The 23,899-nt window shown below is 41.5% G+C and overlaps 1 protein-coding gene across 1 annotated transcript in view; it reads left to right on the forward strand.

Annotated features, from left to right (window-relative positions):
• Positions 1-23,640, forward strand: part of Ocrl (OCRL inositol polyphosphate-5-phosphatase) — a 56,606-nt gene extending 32,966 nt beyond the window's left edge. Inside the window, exons 15-23 of the mRNA XM_052738832.1 lie at positions 3,375-3,485; positions 4,081-4,246; positions 4,460-4,695; positions 14,209-14,232; positions 17,941-18,057; positions 18,922-19,006; positions 19,605-19,732; positions 20,911-21,022; positions 21,233-23,640. Coding sequence (XP_052594792.1) covers positions 3,375-3,485; positions 4,081-4,246; positions 4,460-4,695; positions 14,209-14,232; positions 17,941-18,057; positions 18,922-19,006; positions 19,605-19,732; positions 20,911-21,022; positions 21,233-21,357 — 1,104 coding nt within the window. The 3' untranslated portion in view covers positions 21,358-23,640. The remainder of the gene's footprint in view (positions 1-3,374; positions 3,486-4,080; positions 4,247-4,459; positions 4,696-14,208; positions 14,233-17,940; positions 18,058-18,921; positions 19,007-19,604; positions 19,733-20,910; positions 21,023-21,232) is intronic.
• The last annotated feature ends 259 nt before the right edge of the window (positions 23,641-23,899 follow it).

The raw sequence follows: 23,899 nt of genomic DNA on the forward strand, positions 1-23,899 counted from the left end.
TGGTTAACTCCTATATCTGTGGTCTTTCCACTACCCCTGCAGTGCTTTAATAGTTCTAATGTACTGATTCAATGGGCCTTCAGAAGCTACCCCATCGGAATCCAGTTTGTATTTCCAGGACATCCTCTTTTCCTCATTTGAATCTCCCTAATCTGTTTAAAGAAGGCATCACTTCTTAAATAAATTTTTGCTGTGGTTGCCCTTAGAACCTTGGAATATTTTTCATACTACACATCACTGCTAGACTCCCACTTAGATATTTTTAAATTTACAAGGCCTCTTTATATGTCTGTATATCTTTAATAGAGTTCTCTGTTTCTGATTTTAAAATGATTTGGCAATTTAAATGAGCTCTTTGTGGGGCTGGCAAGGTGGCTGAGTAGGTAAAGGCACCCATCACCAGGCCTGATGACTTGAGTTTGATCCCACAGTGAAAAGAGAGAATAAGCCAACTTCTGGAAGTAGTCCTCTGACCTCCACATGTGTGTCATGGCACATGCTCACACACACACATGAAACACACAAATAAAAAAAATTAAAATTGCATTTTCTTTAGAATAGAGATCTAAGCAGAAATTACATAGAAGGCTGAGATTCTTTAGTAACTGTCATCTCCCACTTGAGACTTCCCCTAAATCCCTACTTCCTAGCCAGGCCAACACCACTTAGGAGTATTTGTCTTTCTAGATGTGTGTCATCATTGGCACTTTCTGTGATGATGGAAATGTCCTGTATCCATGCTAGGCTTCAGTATATGTCTTTCTGCTTAATAGTGTGTATGTGTGTGTATTATAAGTGGTCTCATACTATGTGCTGATCTGAAATTTGCTTGTGGTATATAGTATTATCTCTCTCTGAGTCATTATGATTTTCCTTTTATACTGAATTCCTAATTTGCTGGGAATTTCCTCTTCTGAAATTAATGTATCACGTGGTAAAATTCTCCCCACCACCCTCCATTACCCTAATGGACCATTAAGTAGTATTAATCCACTGAGAAAAGGTTTGCTTTTATTGAGTACCTACTTCATACTTTAGAGCCTTGGGCTAGCTATGATTTGAGGCTTTAAAAACTACATTACACATTGGTGCACCACCATTGGCACCAGTGACTCGTAACAAAGCAGCCAACTGTTCTGTTGTCAGTTAATGTCTGGAGACTTGCTGTGGGCTGTCTGTCATGAAGCTCCTCTGAGACAGTGTTCAACCCTGCACTGGGTTCCTTGATCTGGTGCACTGGCTCTCGGACTTCAGTGGAAATACCCATTTCCTAGAGAACTTTTTAAAGAGAAAAAAGGATGAACCCATGAACCCCACACCTCAAGATTGTAATTAATAGGCCTGGACACCTGTGATTTCAAACTTCAGCCAGGTTGAATCTGTTGCTTACCTCGTCTTTCTGGAAGGATCCACATGGTAGTCTAGATCTTGCCAATGAGCCAGTTAGGTGAACTGCTCGACTCTCAGAATATTCCTTACTTCTGTGGCCTTGAAAGTTCTGAAAAAGTTATAAAATTTTGTAAGAATTTAAGATTCATCTTAACCTAATGCTTACATACTGTGGGGCTTAAGTGATCAATCTCAGTTCTCTAAGTTATGGGTCTAATGTGTTTTGTTTTGTTTTTTTAATTAAGAAAAGTTTTTTATTCATTTTACATACCAATCAAAGATTCCCCTCTTCCTTCCTCCTGCCCCTCCAGCCTCCCCCTCCCAATCCACCCCCATTCCTTCCTACAAGAAGGTAAGGCCTCCCATGGGGAGGTACATTTAGTGGAGAGGCAGGTTCAAGCCTCTCCTCCTCCCTCAAGGCTATGCGAGGTGTCCCATCATAGGTAGTGGGCTCCAAAAAGCCTGCTCATGCACGAGGGATGGATTTTGATCCTACTACCAGGGGCCCTTAAGCAGATCAAGCTATACAACTGTCTTGCTATGCAGAGAGTCTAGTCCGGTCCTACACAGGCTCCACTGCTATTGATCTAAATTAAGAGGGATGCATGGATTGTCCTGGGAAGGGGAAATAGATGAGATCTCCATGAGCAAAGTGGGGATGAGGGGTGGGCAATGGAGGGTAGGGGATGGGGGATGAGAACCTAAGGGAATGGGATGGTCAAGCTGGAACAGGAATGGAGTGGGAGAGCATTGAAAGAGATACCATGATAGAGGGAGACATCATGGGGATAGGGAGAAACCTGGTGCTATGGAAGTTCCCAGGAATCCCCAAGGATGACCCCACCTTAGACTACTAGCAATAGTGGAGATGGTGCCTGAACTGGCTTACCCCAGTGATCAGATTGGTGAATACCCTAACTGTCATCATAGAGCCTTTCTCCAGTAACTGATGGAAGCAGATGCAGAGATCCACAGTCAAACACCAGTCCAAGCTCCAATGTGTTTTAAAAAATAATTTCCTAGTCTATTTAGCTCAACTGTTTTCCACATCTGCCTCAGAACCTTTGCTGTATACATGAATCATTTTTAACATGGATTTTTGTGAAATCTTATACTTGATATAAAAAGGAAACTGATGCCTCAAACATAACAATGATATGTTACATTACTTATGCTAAATGGTAACATTAGTTCACATGAAGTTTTAATATTTTTTAAAAATACAGCTATAACAGGAAGTTGGAAGTGCTGTGTCACCTAGAAACTTTCTTGACCCTTTAGTCCAAATGACTTGTCTGTTGTCGTGGTTTTATGCCAGGACATTTTGTGGTGGCCTTTTTCTAAAATGGTCACTGGCTCCATTTACTAACACTATACCTTTCCTGGTATCTAATCTGAGCAATTATCTGATTCCTGCCAATGTGCATAGCAACTAATGGATTTAAATGCTTTGATCATATCTTCTACAGTTCCACTACTTTATGCTTGTTAAAAATCGCAGAGGATGCATTTTAGCACTGTCATTTTACACACTGCAAGAAATCATTTTTACTACAATTATCTCATTTTCTCCCCTGTCAGATGATTAATAATGGAGCAAGGAAAAATTCTTCCCAGATATGTACTGTTATCAAGCATCTTAGATATTGTACTTTTTCCAGAAATTTAGCCAATTGACTTTCTTTTCCATAAAGTGTATTTTTAATAATGCTTATTATTTTAGTTTGTTTTAGTGGCTTTTAAAATGTATTCGAGACTCTTAAAGATAGAAAGGTTGAGATTCCCTAAAACTAAATAAAAATCTATTTCCTTTGAGGTGAAAGTTATGGATAAAGCAAGTTATTAAAGTTTTTGAGGATGTTGATTATACTACAATTTAGTTTAAAGGTGTTCCCATAATGCCCAGTTTGAAATTATTAGATACTCTCTGATGGAGCTGAGCTAGGAGCCTGGGGAACTGAAACTGGTGCCTTCTTTCCCGTTAGGTGAAAGTTGTGGATGAACGGAGGTATCGGAAGGTCTTTGAAGATATCGTACGCATTATGGACAGAATGGAAAATGACTTCCTTCCTTCATTAGAACTTAGCAGGAGAGAGGTGAGCAGAGCTACACAGCTTCCTGTTTGCTGTCCATTTTTAGTTAACACAAAGGAAAGTGTATCACTTGAAGGTGCATCAAGGTTAACATCTCCACTGGTGGCAGACTGTCTCTGTTCCGGTGTCAGCTTTGCAGTTTGGTAGGTGGAAGAGCACATGAAGTGTCTTACCCTCTCAGAGATACAGCTCCCTTTTCTGGACACAAGTTAATACATGATGAGCTCTTAAAACAGCACCTCCCAGCTCGGAAGCCCTCATATTGGTTACTCTTGTTTGGTGCTCAGTTCATGTGTCTGAGGGAATAGAGCCTAGTCACAGAGTCGGCATGCTGGACCTCGATCATTTCATCTCAGGATCCCTGGAACAATCAGAGTAGCCTTGAACAAGGTCAAAAGTTAACTAACACCTTCTCTGCTGGTGTTAGCTAAATAATGTATGAAAGCCAGTGCTAGGAAGTTGTCTTGGTCTGTGAATACATGTGGTGGTTACACATCTGATTAATAATTACCTTATTCTTGATTCATATTGTCTATGAATAATCCAACTTACTTCCCCTACTAGTGATGCATGGTTGTGTCTGTCTGTTATTCCCCAGTTTATGTTTGAGAATGTGAAGTTTCGGCAGCTGCAAAAGGAGAAGTTCCAGATCAGCAACAATGGACAGGTTCCCTGCCATTTTTCTTTCATCCCTAAACTTAATGACAGCCAATACTGCAAGCCATGGCTTCGAGCTGAACCTTTTGAGGGCTACTTGGAGCCAAGTGAGTTTCCCCTTTACCATTGCCTCTGCTTGCCGCCCCCGTGGCTTAACTTCTAGTTCTCTAACCACCTGACTCTCACTTCGCTGTCTTTATGCTAGTGATAGCTCTTTGTGTCCCATCTCTCCCCTGTGGCTGTTTGGTTCTGGTTTTTTAGGCCAGTCGATTTTCCACTGGGAAGCTCTGTGCTTCAATGCACCATCTCTTTCATTTCAGATGAGACAGTGGACATTTCCCTTGATGTATACGTCAGCAAAGACTCTGTAACCATCCTGAACTCTGGTGAAGATAAGATTGAGGATATTCTCGTCCTTCATCTGGATCGCGGCAAAGATTACTTCTTAACCATCAGTGGGAATTACCTCCCAAGTTGCTTTGGTACATCCTTAGAGGCTTTGTGTCGAATGAAAAGACCAATCCGAGAAGTTCCTGTCACCAAACTCATAGACTTGGTGAGAAGTGCCCTAAAACATAAACCATCTTCACATTTAATTTGCACATTTTGTCCCCATTATTTCTGTGCCTTCTCTCTCCTTCTGGGATCAGGGAACTGACAAATGATACAGAAGAATGTCACTTTATCTTAGCACTACTTTAATTCAATTAAGCTGGAAAGGGAAGAGAAGAGGCTAATGTGTCATTAACTCTTGTTGTGACTATAGTAGATAATATATTCTACTTCTAAAATAAGATTAAAGGCTCTCGCAAAGCTCTAATGCTTGTTAAGCTCGTCACACTCTTTCACATAAATTGGCATGTATGCTAGGTGTGGAAGTGCACCATGCAGTATTATCCTCATTACGCTTACAAGAAAATTGAGGCCCAGAGGCATTCAGTTGCCCATAGTCCAATAAGTTAGTGACAGATCTACCACCCAGATTTTCTGACTTCCCCTCCAGTATCCCTCCCTACAGTATATCAAATCAAACTTTGCTGCTGATGAGAACACACGCTGTTAGGGAAACTTACTGAACTTGCATCATAGACCCTAGGGGTGCTTACTACAAGTAGAGGTCTCTATCCCCATCCACCATTGGTAACAGACTCTTCAAATATGGAGCCTATGAATCTACATTTTATTAACATTCCAGAAGCTTTTTTCTTTGGTAGCCCAGGCTGGACTTGAATTTCCTGTTCAACTTAGAGTGACTTTAAACTTCTGATCTTCCTGTCTCCACCTCCCCGGTGTGGGATCACAGGTCTGCGCCATATGTCTGGTTTATGCAGTGCTGGGGATCAAAGCCAGGGCTTCTTCATACATGCTAGGCAGGCACTCTGCCAACTGAGAGGCAAACTCAGCCCGTAGATAATGTACACTGAGGCTCGTTCACTTCATGTGACTCAAGAAAGGAAAAGAGAAATATTTCCTCCCTTTTCCCAAGCCAAGTTATGAGATAATATCTATATTCTTAAGAGGAAAAAGTATATTATTTTCAGTAGAAACATGATTTAATAGCAAGTTCATCCTATTAAAGACATTTCTGATAAGTGAAACTATTGTTGGATTTGTGTACAGGTTGGCACTACAAGTTTATTCTTATCTGTTCTTTTTAACCAAATGTAATGAAGAGCCAAATGTTATCATGTGTATAAAATCACACTGGTGCTTAGGCCTGGGCAGAGCTAGTGATTGTAGCATCTAGCAGGAAGGGTTAGAGCAGCAGCAGCAGCCACAGCAGCAGCAGCAGCCACAGCAGCAGCAGCAGCCACAGCAGCAGCAGCAGCAGCAGCGGCCACAGCAGCAGCAGCAGCAGCAGCCTGTTCGCTTGGATCTGTGCCGTTGCCATGGAACTGTTGCACCTGTGACTCAGAGAGCAAATTACAGCACTGGAATCTTATTTGTTTCCATAGAGCTCTCATGATGGAAGGTTTTTACCTGTGTTTGAAAGAAAACCATTTTCTACAGAAATTTATATCCTGCCAGCCTGGTATTTCTCATAATTGTTTTTCTCCTACCACCATATTCCCTTTTCGTATTGAAAAAAAAAAATCATACAATGTAGTCTGATCACAGTTCCCCTCCCCCAACTCCTCCCAGAGCCTGCCCGCCCCACCCAACCAACTCCACACCCGTTCTTTCTCTCTGATTGCAGAAAGCAAACAAAGAGGCAAACAAAAACAAACTAGAATTTTTTAAAGGAAAGAAATCACAAGAAACATACACAGGCACGCACACGCACGCAAACAAAAACTATAAAAACACAAGCTGGGAAACCATGCAAAAGGCCAGTAGAACAAAAAAAAATGCCCAAACAAAGCAATATGAGACAAAAAGTCTACAAAAATACCATTGGGTTCATTTTGGTTTTGGCCATTTCCTGTTGGGCATGGAGCCTACCACCATATTCCTTATTTTTCAAATTTTGTGTTTCACCTGTTAAAATAGATTATGCATGATTTTTTCTACTTTATCCCAAATACTATTTCCTAGCTTTCTTTGTTTCTGCTTTTTATTTTATTATTTTTAATTTTTTGAAAACGTTTTTGTTATATATATATGGGTGTTTTGCCTGTACACATGTCTGTGAACCATGTGCGTGCCATGCCTACCCACAGAGGCCAAAAGAGGGTGTTGGATTCCTCTGGAATTGTGTGGTTGTAAGCCACTGTCTGGGTAATGGGAACCAAACTCAGGTCCTCTGCAAGAGCAACAAGTGCTCTTAACTGCTGAGCCATCTCTCTACCCCCTGTTCCTTCCTTTTATGAAAAATGTCAAATTGTGTAAGAAAAAAAAACAGAATAATACAGTGAACTCCCACATGACTTACACACACACACACACACACACACACACACACACACACACACACACACACTTTTCTGTATCATTTAAAATTAAGTGGCACTATATCAGCTCGACACTATAAACACTTCAGCCTGTATCTCTTAAGAAAAAGGACAGACTTTTACAGACACACAGCACTATTATTGTACTTCAGAAAACAGCAATCCACATGTAGCATCTTATTTATATTCATATTTTTTCCAGTTGTCCTATTAATGTCTTTTATAGATTTTTAAAAACAAAAATGCAGTCTTGGTTCATGCAGTATATCATATGTGTATATATATGTATACATACATATATTCATATATATGCTGAGGTTTCTGTTGTATTTTTCATAGTAGAGCAATTCTCCATTTTTTCTTTTTTATTTTTAATAAATATTTTTATTTTATAATTAATTTTACATATCAGCCACGGATTCCCCTGTCCTCCCTCCTCCCACCCCCCAGCCTTCCCCCCCAACCCACCCCCCTAGTCCCATTCTTTATTGTCATTTGCTTTTTAAGAGTCTAGTTTAGTTGCCCAGGCATAGGTCTATTATTTCCTAAATTTGGCCATTTCTTCTTGGTATTTTTAACTTATCCTTGTATACCCTCTCTTTACTTTTGATTTCCTATCAACTAGACCATGGCTTATTTTTATCAAAATCAGTGGCAGCATAATAGTACCCTGACCATAATTTTTCCATATTCTGGGCGTGACTAGGAGGCTCAACCAGCTTTAAAGGGTCTTCCTGTATATAAAATATGTTATCAGGCAAGTTGACCACATCCATACATAGAAAGTAGACAAAATCATTAGAAGAATCAGTGGCTCTGTAGAGGGCCCTCTGTGCTCTTTTAGGACATAATTGACTCAGGGTTAAAGAAATAGAACCTTGGTCATTTGTAATTACATAATGACTTTTTATTATATTATGCGTGCATGATCATCATTTGTTCTTTTTGAAAGTTCTTATCTTGTAGGCTTTAGGATTCTCATTCTTTCCACGGTTTATTGCGTTTCAGTGTTATTAAATTACTGTATCTCATCAGTAAGGAAATTATCCGTCTTACTGTGCAGCAGTAAACAGGAATCTAAAATAATCACTTCCCTTTCTGAACACCTTTCTGCCTGTTTTGACTCTGAAATACTTCTTTAGGTGTCGTGTTCACTCACGCTTTTCCAGGACCCAATGGGCTATTTCCAAGCCCATGAGACAGTGCCCTTGGTACTGGTACATGTCCTCTGTTGTAGTGTGTGCTATAAATTCATGGTGAAGCCACAACTGAGTTCAGTGCGTGTGCTCTGTCTCCTTGTACTGATTCAGGAAGATTCTTATGTTACATCTGCTTCCTGCCAAATGCAAAATGAGATAATTGGCATGAATCTTCTTGTTCTTCCAATCATTTTCAATAATAGAGATTCTACAATTCCTAGGGTAGTTGGGGTTAGGTTAAGAGGGAACAGATGAGAATTATTTGCTGTTGTAATTATTTATATTCTTTTTCAGAACAAAGATCCATTTCTCTGATTGATTAACTAACGTGTTAACTAGCAAATAATATTTATTACATGCTGGATATAAAGTAGTATGGAGATTATGTGAGTTTCTGTAATTTAGTGTTTAGGAAAGTATACTTGCATGCAAAATATAGCTAAATTCAAAGTCATGGTTAATAGTTTGTTTGAGATAATTTGAACATTAATGATCTTTACTGGCTACTATTCACTATGTTTGGTTAAGTCAATATTTTGGGAACTGATTTAAAGTGAATGTTACAGAGACTGTAATTTGTATTCACAGTAGATTCTTTCCCACAGTTACTCTAGCCCTTGTGTGCTATAAAAGCTTATCGATTCACCAGGCAATCTCTGTAAAATCAATCTCAGAATCAGCCTATTTTTGTCTTAATGGATATTTGATGCTTGTAATATTAACATGATCTAGAAATATGTTCAGTACATATTAATAAAGTAGATTAGAAAAGTGATTTGGAGTTGACCATAGGCATGTTTCCAGTCAAATCAGAGTTCTTAAGCAACAAACATGTATTTAGGTATAGGCTGAGAGACTCTTCTAGAAGTTAGGTGGCACCTTGAATTTAGGATGCGAAATAAGAGAAAAGTGACAATGGATGGGAAATTCTAACATTTCCCTGGAAAAGGTAAAGGGTCAGATTATAATACATGGAACTGGTTCTGTAGTACAGGGGTAGGCAATGGTCTCAAAATCAAGAGATGTACTTATGCTTGAGCCAGAGATTATCTAGAACCTTCAGGAGACTTTGAGAATACTACAAGGTTGTAAATTGACATATTAGAAGGAACCTTCTGCTGTTGCATATAGAATGAGCTAATAGAAAGGAGACCAGGCTTGACGTGCCATAACTGGTTAAGGGTTTTGGTTGCAAGTACAAACGTGGAAAAGATAAAGAAAGATGGGTGGAGAAAATTCCAGTGAAGAGAAGGATATAAAGCCTGAGATAAGAACTTGGTGATTCATTCAGTACCAGTGTTCTCCTTACTCTGTGTTTGCTTTATCTTTCTGATCTAATCATTCCTTTCTTGTCCTGTTATATGTATGATTTGTTTCTTCTATATATTTCATATGAATTATTTCTTCTGAGAACTTCAATTTCCATTTAGTTATTCTTAAATTTGAACCTTCTTGTTGGGCCCGGTGGTACACACCTTTTATCCAGCTACTTGGAAGACTGAAGGCAGGAGGATCACAAGATCAAGGCTAGCTTGAGAAAGTTAACAAGCCTTGTCTCCATGTAAAAAGTTAAGAGGGGATGGGGGAGCTGGAGATGCAGCTCAGTAGTGGAGCACTTTCCTAACATACCCCAGGCCTTAGGTTTAGTCCTCAGTACTGTCAGTCTGAATCCTCTATTTGTAAAGAACCCTTTTATATTGTTTGAGCTACGTTCACTACTGAGAACGTTCTTCTTAGGGTAAATGTTGGAGTTAGGAATGATTTGCATTATACTTGCTATGTGTCATGTCACTCCAGGGAAAAAAATCCTGAAATAGTCTCCTGTTTCGAATGAGATCAACAGAGCCTTTTATAAGTACCCTTTCAAGTTCACTGAACTCCAGGATGAGTGACCTTTTATTAGTGGAGATTAACTGCAATTTATAGTTTCAAAATTCAGACTAGTGTTGAATTAAGCATAATTTACATTTGTTTTCTTTAAGCCTACATCCAGAGAAGTAAACTCAACTCGCTGTATATTTTCCTTTTTCCGCTTTCAAGTGTATGTGATGTGCATGTGTGTGTATGCATATTTGTGTGTGTGTGTGTGCATTTGTGTGCACATGCATGTGAAGCCCAGAGCTTGATGTTGGGCATCATTCTCCATCTGTCTCCTACCTTATTTGTTGAGGCAGAGTCTCTCAGTCAAAGCCAGATCTCAATGATTTGACTAGTCTTGCTAGCCAGCTTCTTCTGAAGCTCTCATATCTCCCCAAGACTAGAATTATAGGTGGGTCACCACACTCACCTGGCATTTGAGTATGTTCTGGGGATCTGAACTCCATCACACTTACGTAGCAAATGTTTTAAACACTGAGCCATAATCCCAGCCACCAGAGGAATAAACTCTTCATGTAAATTTGCTGCCACTCCGGTTGCATTTAATCAGTCCTTTTGACTCTTTTAGAGTTTTCTCTTATCCATTCCTCATGTTTATAGTATTGGGGGTGGAACTCAGTGCTTCATTCAGGCCTTAGTAGTAGATAATCGTTTTACTACTAAGAAACACTACCTGGCCACTATTTTAAAAATATATTTTTCCTATTCTAGATTTTTAATGAATGTGTGTGTGTGTGTGTGTGTGTGTGTGTGTGTGTGTGTGTACTTGGATAGACATGCATGTCCCACAGCACATGTGTGTTGACACCACTTCGATGTTGGTTCTCTCCTACCATGTAGGATCCAGGGATTGAACTAGATCTGCATAAGTGGACCTCCATCAAGTGAGCCTTCTCCCAGGCCCCATATTAGTAAATAAGTTGATTCACTGGCTCATTTAGCTTACGCATTCACATGAAGGCACACATGTAAGAGGTCAGAGGACAGTTTTATGAGTTTTCTTCTACCATGTGAGTTCCAGAGATTTAACTTAAGTGATCAAGCTTGGTGGTAAACGCCATTAACTGCTGAGCTCTTTCATGGGCCCCCATATTAGTTTTTGTTTGTTTGGCTTTTTGAAACACTTTCTCAGTGTAGCTTTGCCTGTCCTGACACTCTCTCTGTAGACCAGGCTGGCCTCGAACTCACAGAGATCTGCCTGCCTCTGCCTCCCAAGTGCTGGGACTAAAGGTGTGCGTCACCACTATCTAGCCCCCGTGTTAGTTTTCAGGTGTTTTTCTCCCTCTTGACCTGTGTTGACAGCCATTTAATGTTCCCCTTTGTTTCTACACTTCATGTTTTCCTATTCAGGTCTAGCAGATTGAACTTCCTGTAGTGCTGCTCTAGTGGGGGCAATGGTTTTGCTTGCTCAAAGGTAGTGAGTGGCTCCTCCATGCCTGACGCAGACAATCTAGATTCATTAAGTTGTCATTCAGTGCCACCTTTTCTTTCTTGACATTTTTCTCAACATTGTCTAGTTAGCTTATGCTCCCCACAAACAAGATGAGTAAATTCTTCCCAGTCACCTTGTCATTTAACTTTTCTGAGCACTTGTTTCTTTCTGCCTCTTCGACCTTTGCTTCGAGCATGGATCTTGCTATGTTGTCTGGACTGGCCCTGAACTCCTGCATCCATGTGAACGTCCTGAGTAACTGTCGTCACAGGCCTGTGCCACTGCGCCTGGCTTGCTTCCACTTGTTATAGCCCTTCCTCCAAATCCTGTGAATCAAGGGCTTACATGTGGCTCAGTAGTAGAAAGTTCGCCCAGCATGCACAAAGCTCTGGGTCCTAACACCAGCTGACAAAAAAAAAAAAAAAAAATCCTGTGTTTTTTTTGTTGTTGTTGTTGTTCTTGTTGTTTTTTAAGTACATGTGGCCATATATTGGCAACTTGTACATATGAATTCTGAGAATATCAGGCTGTAAATTCTGAGACTAGGGAGTACCAGACTCCATTGGAAGCCAGGGTCAAGGACCAGCCACATCTTTCTCCTTTCTGTGTCCTTATTTGTCACTGCTCTCCTTAAAAGATATTTAACATAGCCTTTGTACTGGTAGATGGTTGCCAATCAAAGGAAACTTCTTTCAGGGCCTACATTGACATAAAATCCCTGCTTCATTTTGCTTGGTATATCATGTGTCATGTGTTCATCAGAAGACAAATGTAAAGTCTGTCAGATGTGTTAAAAAGTATTTCTAGCCGGGTGGCGGTGGCGCACGCCTTTAATCCCAGCACTTGGGAGGCAGAGGCAAGCGAATCTCTGTGAGTTCGAGGCCAGCCTGGGCTACAGAGTGAGTTCCAGGAAAGGCACAAAGCTACACAGAGAAACCCTGTCTCGAAAAAAAAAAAAAAGTATTTCTAAATTTAATCAAATGTTGGAGTACAAACTTTTGTTAAATTAGATGGCTGGCACTCAGAATCAATTTCACATTTAGAAGTATCATGATGATAGAACAATGTGTACCTTCTAAGTACTATGACTAGGACTCTGACTACTTTATTTCACATGGTATTTAAGTTTAGATAAACTTGGAAAATCATGTTCAATTCATAATGTATCTAACAGTACTAAAACCCCTAATTGTCATATATAACAACAACCGGGGAAAATAGGTTCAGGATTATCACTTGGAGTGTTAGGGAATGCATACATACTCACTCCCACTCCAGGCACCCTTGCTTCTCTGACAGGAAGACTTAGCTTTCTCCTTAGAGCTACCACACCTGAGAGGTGATTTATACTCAATTTTCTCAGTGGTCTATAATGGGAACGGGAAGAGTCCAGTTGAGAGTCTCTGGGGCAGTGTACCCCACCTCTTCCTAACTTTAGATTGCTTCACTGTCCCTATGAGGAAAATGTTTTACCTGCTTCAGAGCTAAAGACACTGAGACAATATGAAGTTTGGTAAATTGCTTGAGCAATCAGTAAGAGGCAGAAGGAAGATTTCTACCAAGGCCTGTCTAACATCAGTACCTATACTCTTGGTATTGACCATGCTGCCTTGTGAATAGCATTTCTCAGTGTTCCTAGCTGATTGTAGTACTCTCACAGATTTCCCCTGCCTCTCTATCTAGGAAGCACTTGTGTTGTCCTTTCTGTGTACATGAGTATAGTGATCATGAATAGGGTTAGTCAGACCTGGGTTCCAGTTCTGATTCTGTCACTTATTACCTATGTGTGACCTTGGGCAAATAATTTAACCTCTCAAAGCCTCAGTTTCTTCATCTGTAAAATGGGCATAATGTTTCACACTGATGTGCAGATAAAGTGACATCATATATAAACCCTTGGCTCGGCTGCTGGTACGTGGTAGATATTCCTGGGTGGTGGTGACCGTTGCTGCTGCTCTCACTCATTGGGCTGTAATGACTTCAGAAATAACAAGGAAGATAAAAGCGCTCTTTCCCCGCTGCTGCTTCTTTGTGTTTTATGTCCACTAGGAAGATAGAGGCACGGATGGAAACTCCGATCCACAAAGCTCTGAGATAAATTCATTTACATTTCAATAGGACTTTCAGATCTGGGGGGTCTATAGGCCTTCGCGGAAGGAGGTGGGTGGGTACTGGGAGAGGGGAAACGTTCTGGAGGCTCTTGGAGATTCTGGGGACTAGCTGGGATGAGAACAGCAATAAAAAAGGGGTAGCTTATCCCCTGCTTCTGAGTGTTCACTCTCAGGCCAGCAGCCAAGTTCTTCCATGGAGGCAGCATTAGGATGTGGTAAGACCTCCACATGACAGCAGATAAGCAGGAAGACACAGCACCAGGCTTGACTAGGTCCTCAGACGGCTTCCTGGGGGCACAAAAGTCAAGGCCTGTGAAAGGATGGTTTTGGAGTGATCATTTCAGCGAACTATATAATAATATACTATGCATGACAAAGAACTTTGCATGTAGAGAATGTGTTCTGTTTTCAGTGTTCATCATTTGAAGGATTCGGAGCTTTTAAAAACCTATGTGTCTAGCAAGCTGGCAAGATCTAATACTGAGCTGTTTCTAATTCTGTGAATTAACTCTGATCATTGTCTATCTGCCAATGACTTTTCTCCTGCTCTGCTCTCAGGAAGAAGACAGCTTCCTAGAAAAGGTAATTCAATCCATTGGTGGTAATGAAGGTTTCCTTGTGCCTGATTAACACTTAACTGTGGTCCCTGGAACTTGTCCCTAAGCATTCTCATATCAGAGGCCTCTGACTTGGTGAGAATTCCCTAAGAAGCCCTGATGTCCTGCCAGGTGTCTTGAAGTATGCTCAAAATACAAGAACGATGTTTATTCGTCTGATAAGTTGTTGATACTCTGTATGTAAAAGAAATAAAACTCAAGGGTACAGATTTTTTTTTTTTTTTTTGGAGACAGGGTCTCATGTATTACAGGCTAGCCTCAAACTCACTATGTAGCAAGAATGACCTTGATTTTTTATCCTCCTGCCTCCACTTCCCCAGTGCTGGGATTACAGCACTCCTCATTTTATGCAGTCCTGAGAATCAAACTTGAGCCTTATAATAGATGACAGATAAGCATTCTACCGACTGAGCTACATCTCTAGCCACCTGTGTGTGTGTGTGTGTGTGTTGGAAGGGCTGAAACCTAGTGCCTTACACATGCTACACAAATGGACTGCCATTGAGCTATACCCAGCCACATTTGCATTTCTTAATTTCCAGACAAGTGCTGTACCGTGAAGCTAGATCTCTAGCCCAGATTTGTCTTGTTTAGCTGCCCCTGATTCCAATGATAGTAAAACCAAAAATTGCTATTCCTGTTGCATTAATAGTGATTTGGAAGCTGGAGAGATGGCCCAGTCAGTAAAGTATGTTGTTTGAATCTTAGAGAGTCTTTTAATAAAAAAGCCTAGAGCCAGATATCAGGGTGAAAGCTGAAAGCTTCTCTGAAAGATCAGAGAAGCAGAGCAGCCAGCCACTAGTTCTTACTTCTACAAAATCCTCAGCCTAAAGAGAGTGAGTTCCTGTTTCCTCACACTTTATATACCTTTCTCTGCCCTGCCATATTACTTCCTGGGATTAAAGGCATGTGTGCTTCCCAAGCAAAGACATGAGATCTCAAGTGATAGGATTAAAGGTGTGTGCCACCACTGCCTGACCTCTATGTCTAATCTAGTGACTGGCTCTGTCCTCTGATCCTCAGGCAAGTTTATTAGGGTGCACAGTACTTTGTCACCACAAAAGTACTTGTCGTCATGCAACCATGAGGGCCCAAGTTCAGATTTCCAACACCAGTGTAAACAAAAGAGCCAGGTACAGTAGCACACGTGTGTAATGCCATGCCAGTGCTGGGGAACAGATACCAGGTGGGTCCCTGGAGCTCACTAGCCAGCCAGTCTAATAGAATCAGTGAGCTCCATGTTCAGTGTGAGAACCTGTCCGACAAACTAAAATAAAATGGAGACAGACTGAGGAAGACAACTGATGTCAACCTCTGGCCTGCATATACACACACACATACACATGCATCCACATGGACCTTACATACAACAAAGGAGTGATTTGGGGGGTCTTGATAATAGTGGTTAATTACTCAGAGAGTACCCAGATATAGTCAAGAATTGTGGAGCTAAATCATAGATGGAGTAAAATCATAAATCATCTAATCTAGCCATCTGTCTTTAGACACAGAAGGATATTTTCTGTGTTCTATCAGCCAAGGCCCAAGGCCCAAGGCCCAGGAAGGTAGAAAATACTATGAAAAGTCCCACTGCCACAGAGCACCAGAGTATAAGGTATGGGTGTACTGTTTTCGTGACTCTCAAGTAGTATGCCAACTTCCGCAGTGCCTCACGGCCTCTTCCATCCTCAACTGGAGATGCCAAGCTTTCCTCGGGGCTGGAAATGCTCAACAGACATTCCACAGCATGTTCATAGAGTGTTTGAGGGACCTTCCCATTGGGTGGAGTTGAATGCATTTTGAAGGTGAAGATTCTTTGACCACTAGCATTAAGATTACAGAGTATAGGCTATAAGGCAGAGTATGTCTTGTTGAAAGAAGGCAGAGTGTCTTGGTTCCCCTTTGAACATCAGAGTTCACAATAATGTACAGAACATTTTTTTGGTAAATATTCTTTCCCATTTTCTTACTGTATCCTTTCCGAGACTTCAGAGTCACAAGTGTGACATTTCCCATTATCACACATGAATTTGGAAGTGGAAGGTAGATGCTGTATATAACCTACTGACATTTTATTAACCTTTTAAACCACTAAGGCTTGAGACATCTTTGCTTCTTAGCTCTTCTCTGTTAAGGGCAGTCCATGTTCTGTCTATTCAGTTAGACAGCGCCTTGTGTTGTCTTAATGCCTCAGGACAGGAAAAACCTTTAGTTGGATGTCAGATTTTTTTGAGTCAATGATGAATAATTTATATATGGTAAGTTTGGAGGCATCTGCTAAAGAATCTGCACATGTGTTCTGTTTGGTCCAGAAAGTTAGTAGAGTGCATTATGAAGTGTTTGGATGTCTGCATGTAATACATACAACCAGAATGAAGTCCATGGGTGACTCACCAATAGAAGTTATAGAAACTATGTAGAATATGAATATCGAGACATAACGTCCCAGGGAAAGAAAGAAAATGAATGTGCAAATAGATACGTAGAGAGATTTGAAATAGTAACCAGCAATCACTACTCCCTTCTCTTCCCTGTAGCAGCTCAGAAAGTTCATTGGTGCTTATTCAAAAGATCTGGATGCTGCCGAAGTTATGTGGTCCCTGTGAGCACAGTGATATGTTTTTTTCTTTCTCTTAAAGCTATATGGCTGGAGGTAGAACAGTGTCAGGCAAGAAGCTGAAAAGTTGATAATGTATAATGTATGACTTAGAGGTAGCAAAAGGAAGCAGATGCTAAAAGCTGAACATGGCTTTCTCCACTGGAGTTCTTCTGAGGTTGCCTTCAAATGCCCTTTTAGCCTATTTTGGATATCTTTTCCATATGATTTATATTTGAATCTATAAACCTAAGATAAATTAATATTTATTTTTTAATGTTGGGAGATAATTGAGTTTATTTTACACTTTGAATTTAGTTATTTGATATGTGTCACTCCTGGATTTTTATCTTATATTCTTTCAGAAAACTCTAGCAATAGAAAGGTAGGTAAAACAAATAATAGCCCTTAGAAATCTTTGCTGAGTATTAATATAAATAATAACTTCTGGAAGTAGACCCTTGAGTTTTCATGGTATTCTAGCTCCTCAGTTGCTATTATATTCCAGGTTATTAGTTTTGGATTTTGGAGCTTATGATTAGAAAATTGGATCAGGTTCATATTTATGCATCTAATGTGCAGAAATGTCTTTAATTCCTCAGAACCAAATCAATTCAGTTAAAGAAACAATGAGAACTCCCAGTAGTATTTGTGGTGAGACCTGAAGGAGAGTTAGTGTAGAAAAAACTGAAATCTGAGTGTAAGCACAGCCCCTCGAGGTGCCGTGTTAACAACTGTGATTTCATGGTCCAGCTACTAGTCATGTGTAGACTCTACTGTGACTGTATTATATTCTGCCATGCTGGTTCTCACTGCAGAATGTGGAATGCATTCATAGGATGCACTCCATAAGCACAAATTAAATGCTTACTGATTGAATGAAGCATTTGAGGAAGGAGATTATTTAACTACTGGAATCATTACTGAGGGCCTCCTGAACATGGATGTCTCTTGTGAGAAAAAAAATACAAAGCGTAAGAGACAAAGATCACCTTGTATCCACTTGAGCAGATTTTGAAAGAGATTTCTCTCTTTATTCTGAGGCCCCTTTGATTTTCATCCCTTTTCATCTGTTAGGAAAAATCCCTTCTGCAGATGGTCCCCTTGGATGAAGGTGCCAGCGAGCGACCCCTTCAGGTCCCCAAGGAGATCTGGCTTCTAGTAGATCACTTATACAGATATGCATGTCACCAGGTGAGTGTGAGAAAACCTTCCCTGAAACTTCAGAATGTGTATAAATCCTATAGGAAATTAAAATGCTTCACATCAGCATAGTGCATTTCACTGTCCCAAGCAACCTCCATGTGGCTGCTCTGTCCAGCCTCTAAAGCATATAAGCTAAGCAGGTACCTGAGACCACACTCTGAGTTTGATGGCAGAGCCATGACCAGAACTGAAAATGCCCGCGGCTTGTTTATGCACTTTGCCCTGAACGACTGAGTACTCCGGTCTGATGCCTATTTTAGGTGCCCTGTAGCCAATTGCAAATTTTAAAATTGAAGCAAACTTCAAGCCCATTTCTTTAACATAGCACTGAGTTTTCTTTTAAATCCTATACTAAAACACTAGCCATGCCCAATTCATTCCCTAAAAGAAAGAACTTTCTTTGACCATATTGAAGGTCGTGTTCTCAGTTTTACTTAGACCAATATAACTTGAAAACCAAGTTTTATCAGGAATGTGCCATTTCCTCCTTTCCGGGCATCCAAATCTGTCCACATTTGATATGCTTGGGATTATGTAGGGTACACTCTGCCTTATTTTTCGGAGGCTCAGTGGACTGCCTGGCTTCCTGATCTAGCCATGTTAGTCCCTTGCCCTATCAGAGGCTAACATGTCATTTTTGAACAGGTCATTTTCTTGCTTGAAATAAGCTTTCACATGGATTATAGAAACGCTAAAGGAAAACAATGCTATACCCATACCTCCTTCCCTAACCGTTAGCGCATGCCCCACCCCTCACCTTTCTTCTGCTGCCCTCCCAGTTTCTGGACAAGCTTCATAACTTAAGTGGATGGATAGCTTGCCTTGTTCCCTTCATTCTGATTTCTTTGGTAGGAGGACCTGTTCCAAACCCCTGGAATGCAGGAGGAGTTACAGCAGATCATTGATTGTCTGGATACCAGCATTCCTGAGACAATCCGTATCCTTTCTGCTCAAGGCTTGGGAAGCTGGACAGATACGTGGCCAAAGTCTTTTCCCACTTGCATTTGATGTTTGTGTTTCTACAATGATTTTTGTCATTGTCTTATTATAAGATAGTCACTGACTATCCAATTATTTTCTCAAAATCTTTCAGGAACTTTTAGTCTCTCTTTGTGTCGGACTAAGAGGAATCAAGGGGTGGGTAAGAATAACTTCAAGTCAGCATGGGACATAGGCACCATAGCATGAGTACTGCCATCCTTCAGCCAGCTGGTCATTGCTGCTAACCTTCCCACCCACATGCTATCACTAGGGCAGGAAGAAGAATGAGAAAAACACTGGCAACTAGGTGTTGTGCAGGGTGTGCTCCCTGAGTGTCTAGTTTAGTGAAGGGACTCCAAAGGGACTTTGGCCAATTCTGTACCTACTTGACTGCAGAGTACCTGGACCAGTCAGGAACAGTGTGTCCTAAAAAAAAAAAAAAAAAAAAAAAGAGGGAGAGAGACCATCCCTGGAGAGGCTTGAGGAAGGGAGCCAGTCAGATGTGTGTGTGGCTTTTCTCTGGGTCCCTCTCCCCTTGACTCGAGGGGATGCAGCTGGCAGTAACCACTCTGTGGCTGAAGCACTGCTCATTTTCCTGGAGGCCCTGCCAGAGCCCGTCATCTGTTACGAACTGTACCAGCGATGTCTTGACTCTGCTCACGATCCTCGGATCTGCAGACAGGTGAGTCTTGCTGCTCTAAGGATATGCCCCGTGCAGGTTCTCCCAGAGAGAAATCATCGGTTTTACAAAGCTCCAGTGATAGGATGGGCCCGGGTCTGTCATTCATCACAGAACACCATTGCTCAAAGTTACGACCCTCGAGCCAGGCGTGGTGGCACATGCCTTTAATCCCAGCACTTGAGAGGCAGAGGCAGGTGGGTCTCTGTGAGTTCAAGGCCAGCCTGGTCCACAAATCGAGTTCCAGGAAAGCTAGGGCTACACAAAGAAACCCTGTCTTGGAAAAAAAAAAAGTTAAGACTGTGGGAGCCAGTGAGATTGTTCAGTGGGTAAAGTGTGTCCCACCAAGCCTGATGACCTGAGTTTGATCCCCAGAACCGAAGTGATGAAAGAATCAAGTCCCACTAGTTGTTCTCTGATCTCCACAAGTGCCCTGCCCTCGACACACACTATAAATAAATGAAGTTGAACCCCTTGATTTTAGGTACTATTATATTCTGTTCTATTGGAATGTTTTCTAGCTGATCTATTTCTGTTAACAGAAAATTTAGTGGGGTGGTTACTTGAACCCTTGGGGTATTTGGCAAAGCTAATTGAAAGTACAGTTTCTAGCTGTCATTACCAGGAGAAGTGGGTAGCAGTTGGGAGCCTTTCTTTCTCCTCCTCCTCCTCCTCCTCCTCCTCCTCCTCCTCCTCCTCCTCCTCCTCCTCCTCCTCCTTTCTTCTTTCCTTCTCTTTCCTTCTTGGTATGTTTTTAATCTTGAGAAAAATTTGGTCTACAGTGGCTGGGACTAGCTATGAATCACATTAGTGAGTGTTGGCAGGGGGTACTCATCATTGCCAAGTAATTGTAGAGAAAAACGCTTAAGTTGACAGATGCCTTTGCTGTTGGGGGAAAAGGAAAAAAGAACAGATGAACACTTACCTTCTGGTGAGGCACTGTGGGAACATGACTCTAAGGTGAGTGGATGTCCAGGTCATTGAATAGAGAGAAACCAAACCAGACTCACTTCAGAGTTATAATTCAGTAGGTAATATACTGGTCATGAGTAAGTAATAGAGTATAGTGACAGACAAATGGGGCCTATAAGAGTTAGATTACAAAATGTTCTTATGGCAGCTATAAATTCTTATTCCCTTCAAGCTATTTACCTCACTACACACTCCTCTTTAATAAACAGGTAATTTCCCAGCTTCCAAGATGCCATAGAAATGTTTTCCGCTACTTGATGGCATTCCTTCGTGAACTCTTAAAATTCTCTGACTACAACAATGTCAGCGCCAACATGATCGGTAAGGGTGCTTCACAAGAAAGTCTGTGTGGAGTGTTTGCTCAGAATAATCTGTAGGCATCGTGCATAATGTATACCTACCTATTTGATATTCGGGAACATGGGAGTCACCTCCCTCCTGCTGTTCTTGTTCCCTGCACCCCGATCCTTGAGGTTTTGCTAAGGTCATGTCTGACCATGGGTTTCCCCTTTTCTTTCTCCTACCCTCCAGCTACTCTTTTCACTAGCCTTCTCCTAAGGCCTCCACCAAACCTCATGGCAAGACAGACTCCAAGTGACCGCCAGCGTGCCATCCAGTTCCTTCTGGGCTTCCTGCTCGGGAGTGAGGAAGACTAAGTCTTTTCCTATCTGAGATTCTAGAGGAGGAATATCTTGGGCTCCAAGTATTTCAAAGTGATTTGAAAAATCATGACACAAAAAGGGTCTACTGCAGGATCTTAAGTTCTGTTAATAGTACAAAGGGAAGAGTTTCTTAGTCCCTCCTCACCATATCCTACACAGCAAAATCCCTTTAGACATATATTGCAAAGCCAAAGTTACCATATTTTGGTGTTTTGTGTTTACTCTTTGTAAAGCAAAGAGGTCTGTATTTACACTCCTTTACCTAGGGCTGTGTTTTCTGCCCTGCTTCCCAGTCATCATGATTATCTTTAATACCCTAGGCCTAGATTGTGAGGCACTCCAGTCTAGGCCTACAGGCACTACTTGCTGTAACTCAGACTTGTCTGGAGTCCTTTGTATCATGCACTTTGGATCCACCCTCACCCCATGTCACTGCTTCACACTCCTCCTCCATTCATCCTATCACTTTGAAGGAAGCCTGGATGAGGCTGGTGACTTCATGGGTGTCCTCATCAATGAGGCCTTCTGTCTACATGTGATCGTTCCATGCATTTGTGCATTTCTACTACAATGATGTCTGTGTGTCACTGTAACGTTGGCCTTCTTGTGGATCCGCACTTGGTGGAGCCGTATTCCCTTGTCTCAGATCATGTTAGCTTACATAATTTTATGACTGTAGAGATGGCATCCCACTGATGTGAGAAAATCACAATAGCAAGGAAAGCACTGTGAGTATTTCGGAAGTGAAAATGTCCATGCTTGGCAGTCCTGCTTCCTACTTCCCTTTACCTGTTCGTATCCACACTTGACATGAGGAGTAATCCTGGATGTTAGGGAACCCATCTCCCACTAGAAACCTGCTTCCAGAATAATGTTGGCATCACAGTCTAAAAAAGGAGCCTGTGCACCTCAAGTGAGGCCCCTGGATCTTTCCTCCTTCCCCAGACCAAGTATTGAGGGGAACCCTCAGAACCCTTTCTCCTACCTTCTGAAGTATCAGGGGGAGACATTGCCCTCTCTCAGCAGGGCTGACTCTGGGCTCCATATCTGGCTCCTTCAAGTAAAGACTGCCCTTGCCTCCTAGTTACTCTATCTAGTGCTGTGTAAAAGAGACTGGTCAGTGGGACCAGCCACACACATTACCTCTCCCACCTTAAACGACTCTGCGGTTTTCCTTTCATTCAAGCCTTGTGGGACAGACAGACTTTCTAAAAACTAGTATGTTGGTTGACTAACAAACGACCAGCTACTGACTGCAGACTGCCTGGTGAAATTGGCTTGCTTGGTTTTCTTTCATCGAAACCAACCCAAGTTGTCTCATTCTTGCCTATTAACATTGGGTGTAAGGAACTTGTATAAGGCTCGGGTACTGATTCCATGACTCTTGTAGCATCCAAGGAGAGGGCCAGGGAAACATCCACCATCAAATGGTTTTCCAGTTCCCTCATCTCCTCAAAATTGAGTTCTTTGGAGAACAAAAGGTATGTATCCTGCAATAGACCGCTTAAGCCCTTACCCAAATGAGAGTTGGGAGATCGGAGTGAGAGTTTTGGTGCCAGCTCACTGAAGATCTGACTGGTCAACAGTTAGTTAGTGGAAGACCGAGAGGGAAGAGTCTTGTCACACCTATTAGGCCAGAAAGTAACCACCAAAAAAGCAGATGATAGGGGCTAGGGCAAGGTGGTCCACAGGGAAATGCCTCTCCTGTGCCCATTTTATAATATCTTGCCAACCTTGGGTGTTTGGGTGACCAAGAATATGGTTAGTAGGGGCTCTGTGAAGCATGCATGTAGTGTCCTTCCTTCATCAGGCCAAAGCACCAACTTGCTTCACTGCCTCAACCTTTTGTCCAGCTTGGCCTGGGATGTATATAGGGTTGAGGGTTTTAGACAATCTCCAGGTAGGGGATACAAAACAGATCAGATGGAAGAAACCTGCTTCCCTACCCTGCCTATTCAGCACGCCAACCTCTAATCCCTAATTCCTCCAAGGTACTATTTCATACTTCTTCTGAATTAAGGACTTCAGATCCAGCTGGTAGGGAAAGACTCAGCACCTAGTGTCTTAGGGAAGAAATGATTCAGATCTATTGGATGATATTGCATTGGTTTCCCTTTTACTCTTTTCTGATTCTTAACCTGAAGTTCTTTGTTATATTTCACAAAAATGTCTTGGTCACTAAGCAGAGCTGCTAGTGGGATTCTGTATTTTGTGTCATCTTTTTTATTATAATTTATTGCAATTTTTCTGAATAAATATATGTTGTGTGAAAAATCATTGTGATCTTAGAAAGAACTGATATGGGGAGACTTATGTCACCTGGTCTCACTTGGTTTTTTGGTAGTCCCCATCAACTATACCTGTCCCTGTCACCACCCAGCTTACATAGAAATGCCATTTTAAATTTTTGCACTGGGTCTGTAACTCCATTTTAATGTGCTTAGTTACCATGCACAAAGCCTTGGGTTTGGTCCTCAGCACCAGGGCCACAAAAGTGTGTTTTCCTGGGCTGGTGAGATGATTCCACGGGTAAAGT

Source organism: Peromyscus californicus, unplaced genomic scaffold (genome assembly GCF_007827085.1).
Source record: "Peromyscus californicus insignis strain IS unplaced genomic scaffold, ASM782708v3 Scaffold_10__1_contigs__length_136768540, whole genome shotgun sequence".
In the NCBI taxonomy this organism is placed as follows: Eukaryota; Metazoa; Chordata; class Mammalia; order Rodentia; family Cricetidae; genus Peromyscus; species Peromyscus californicus.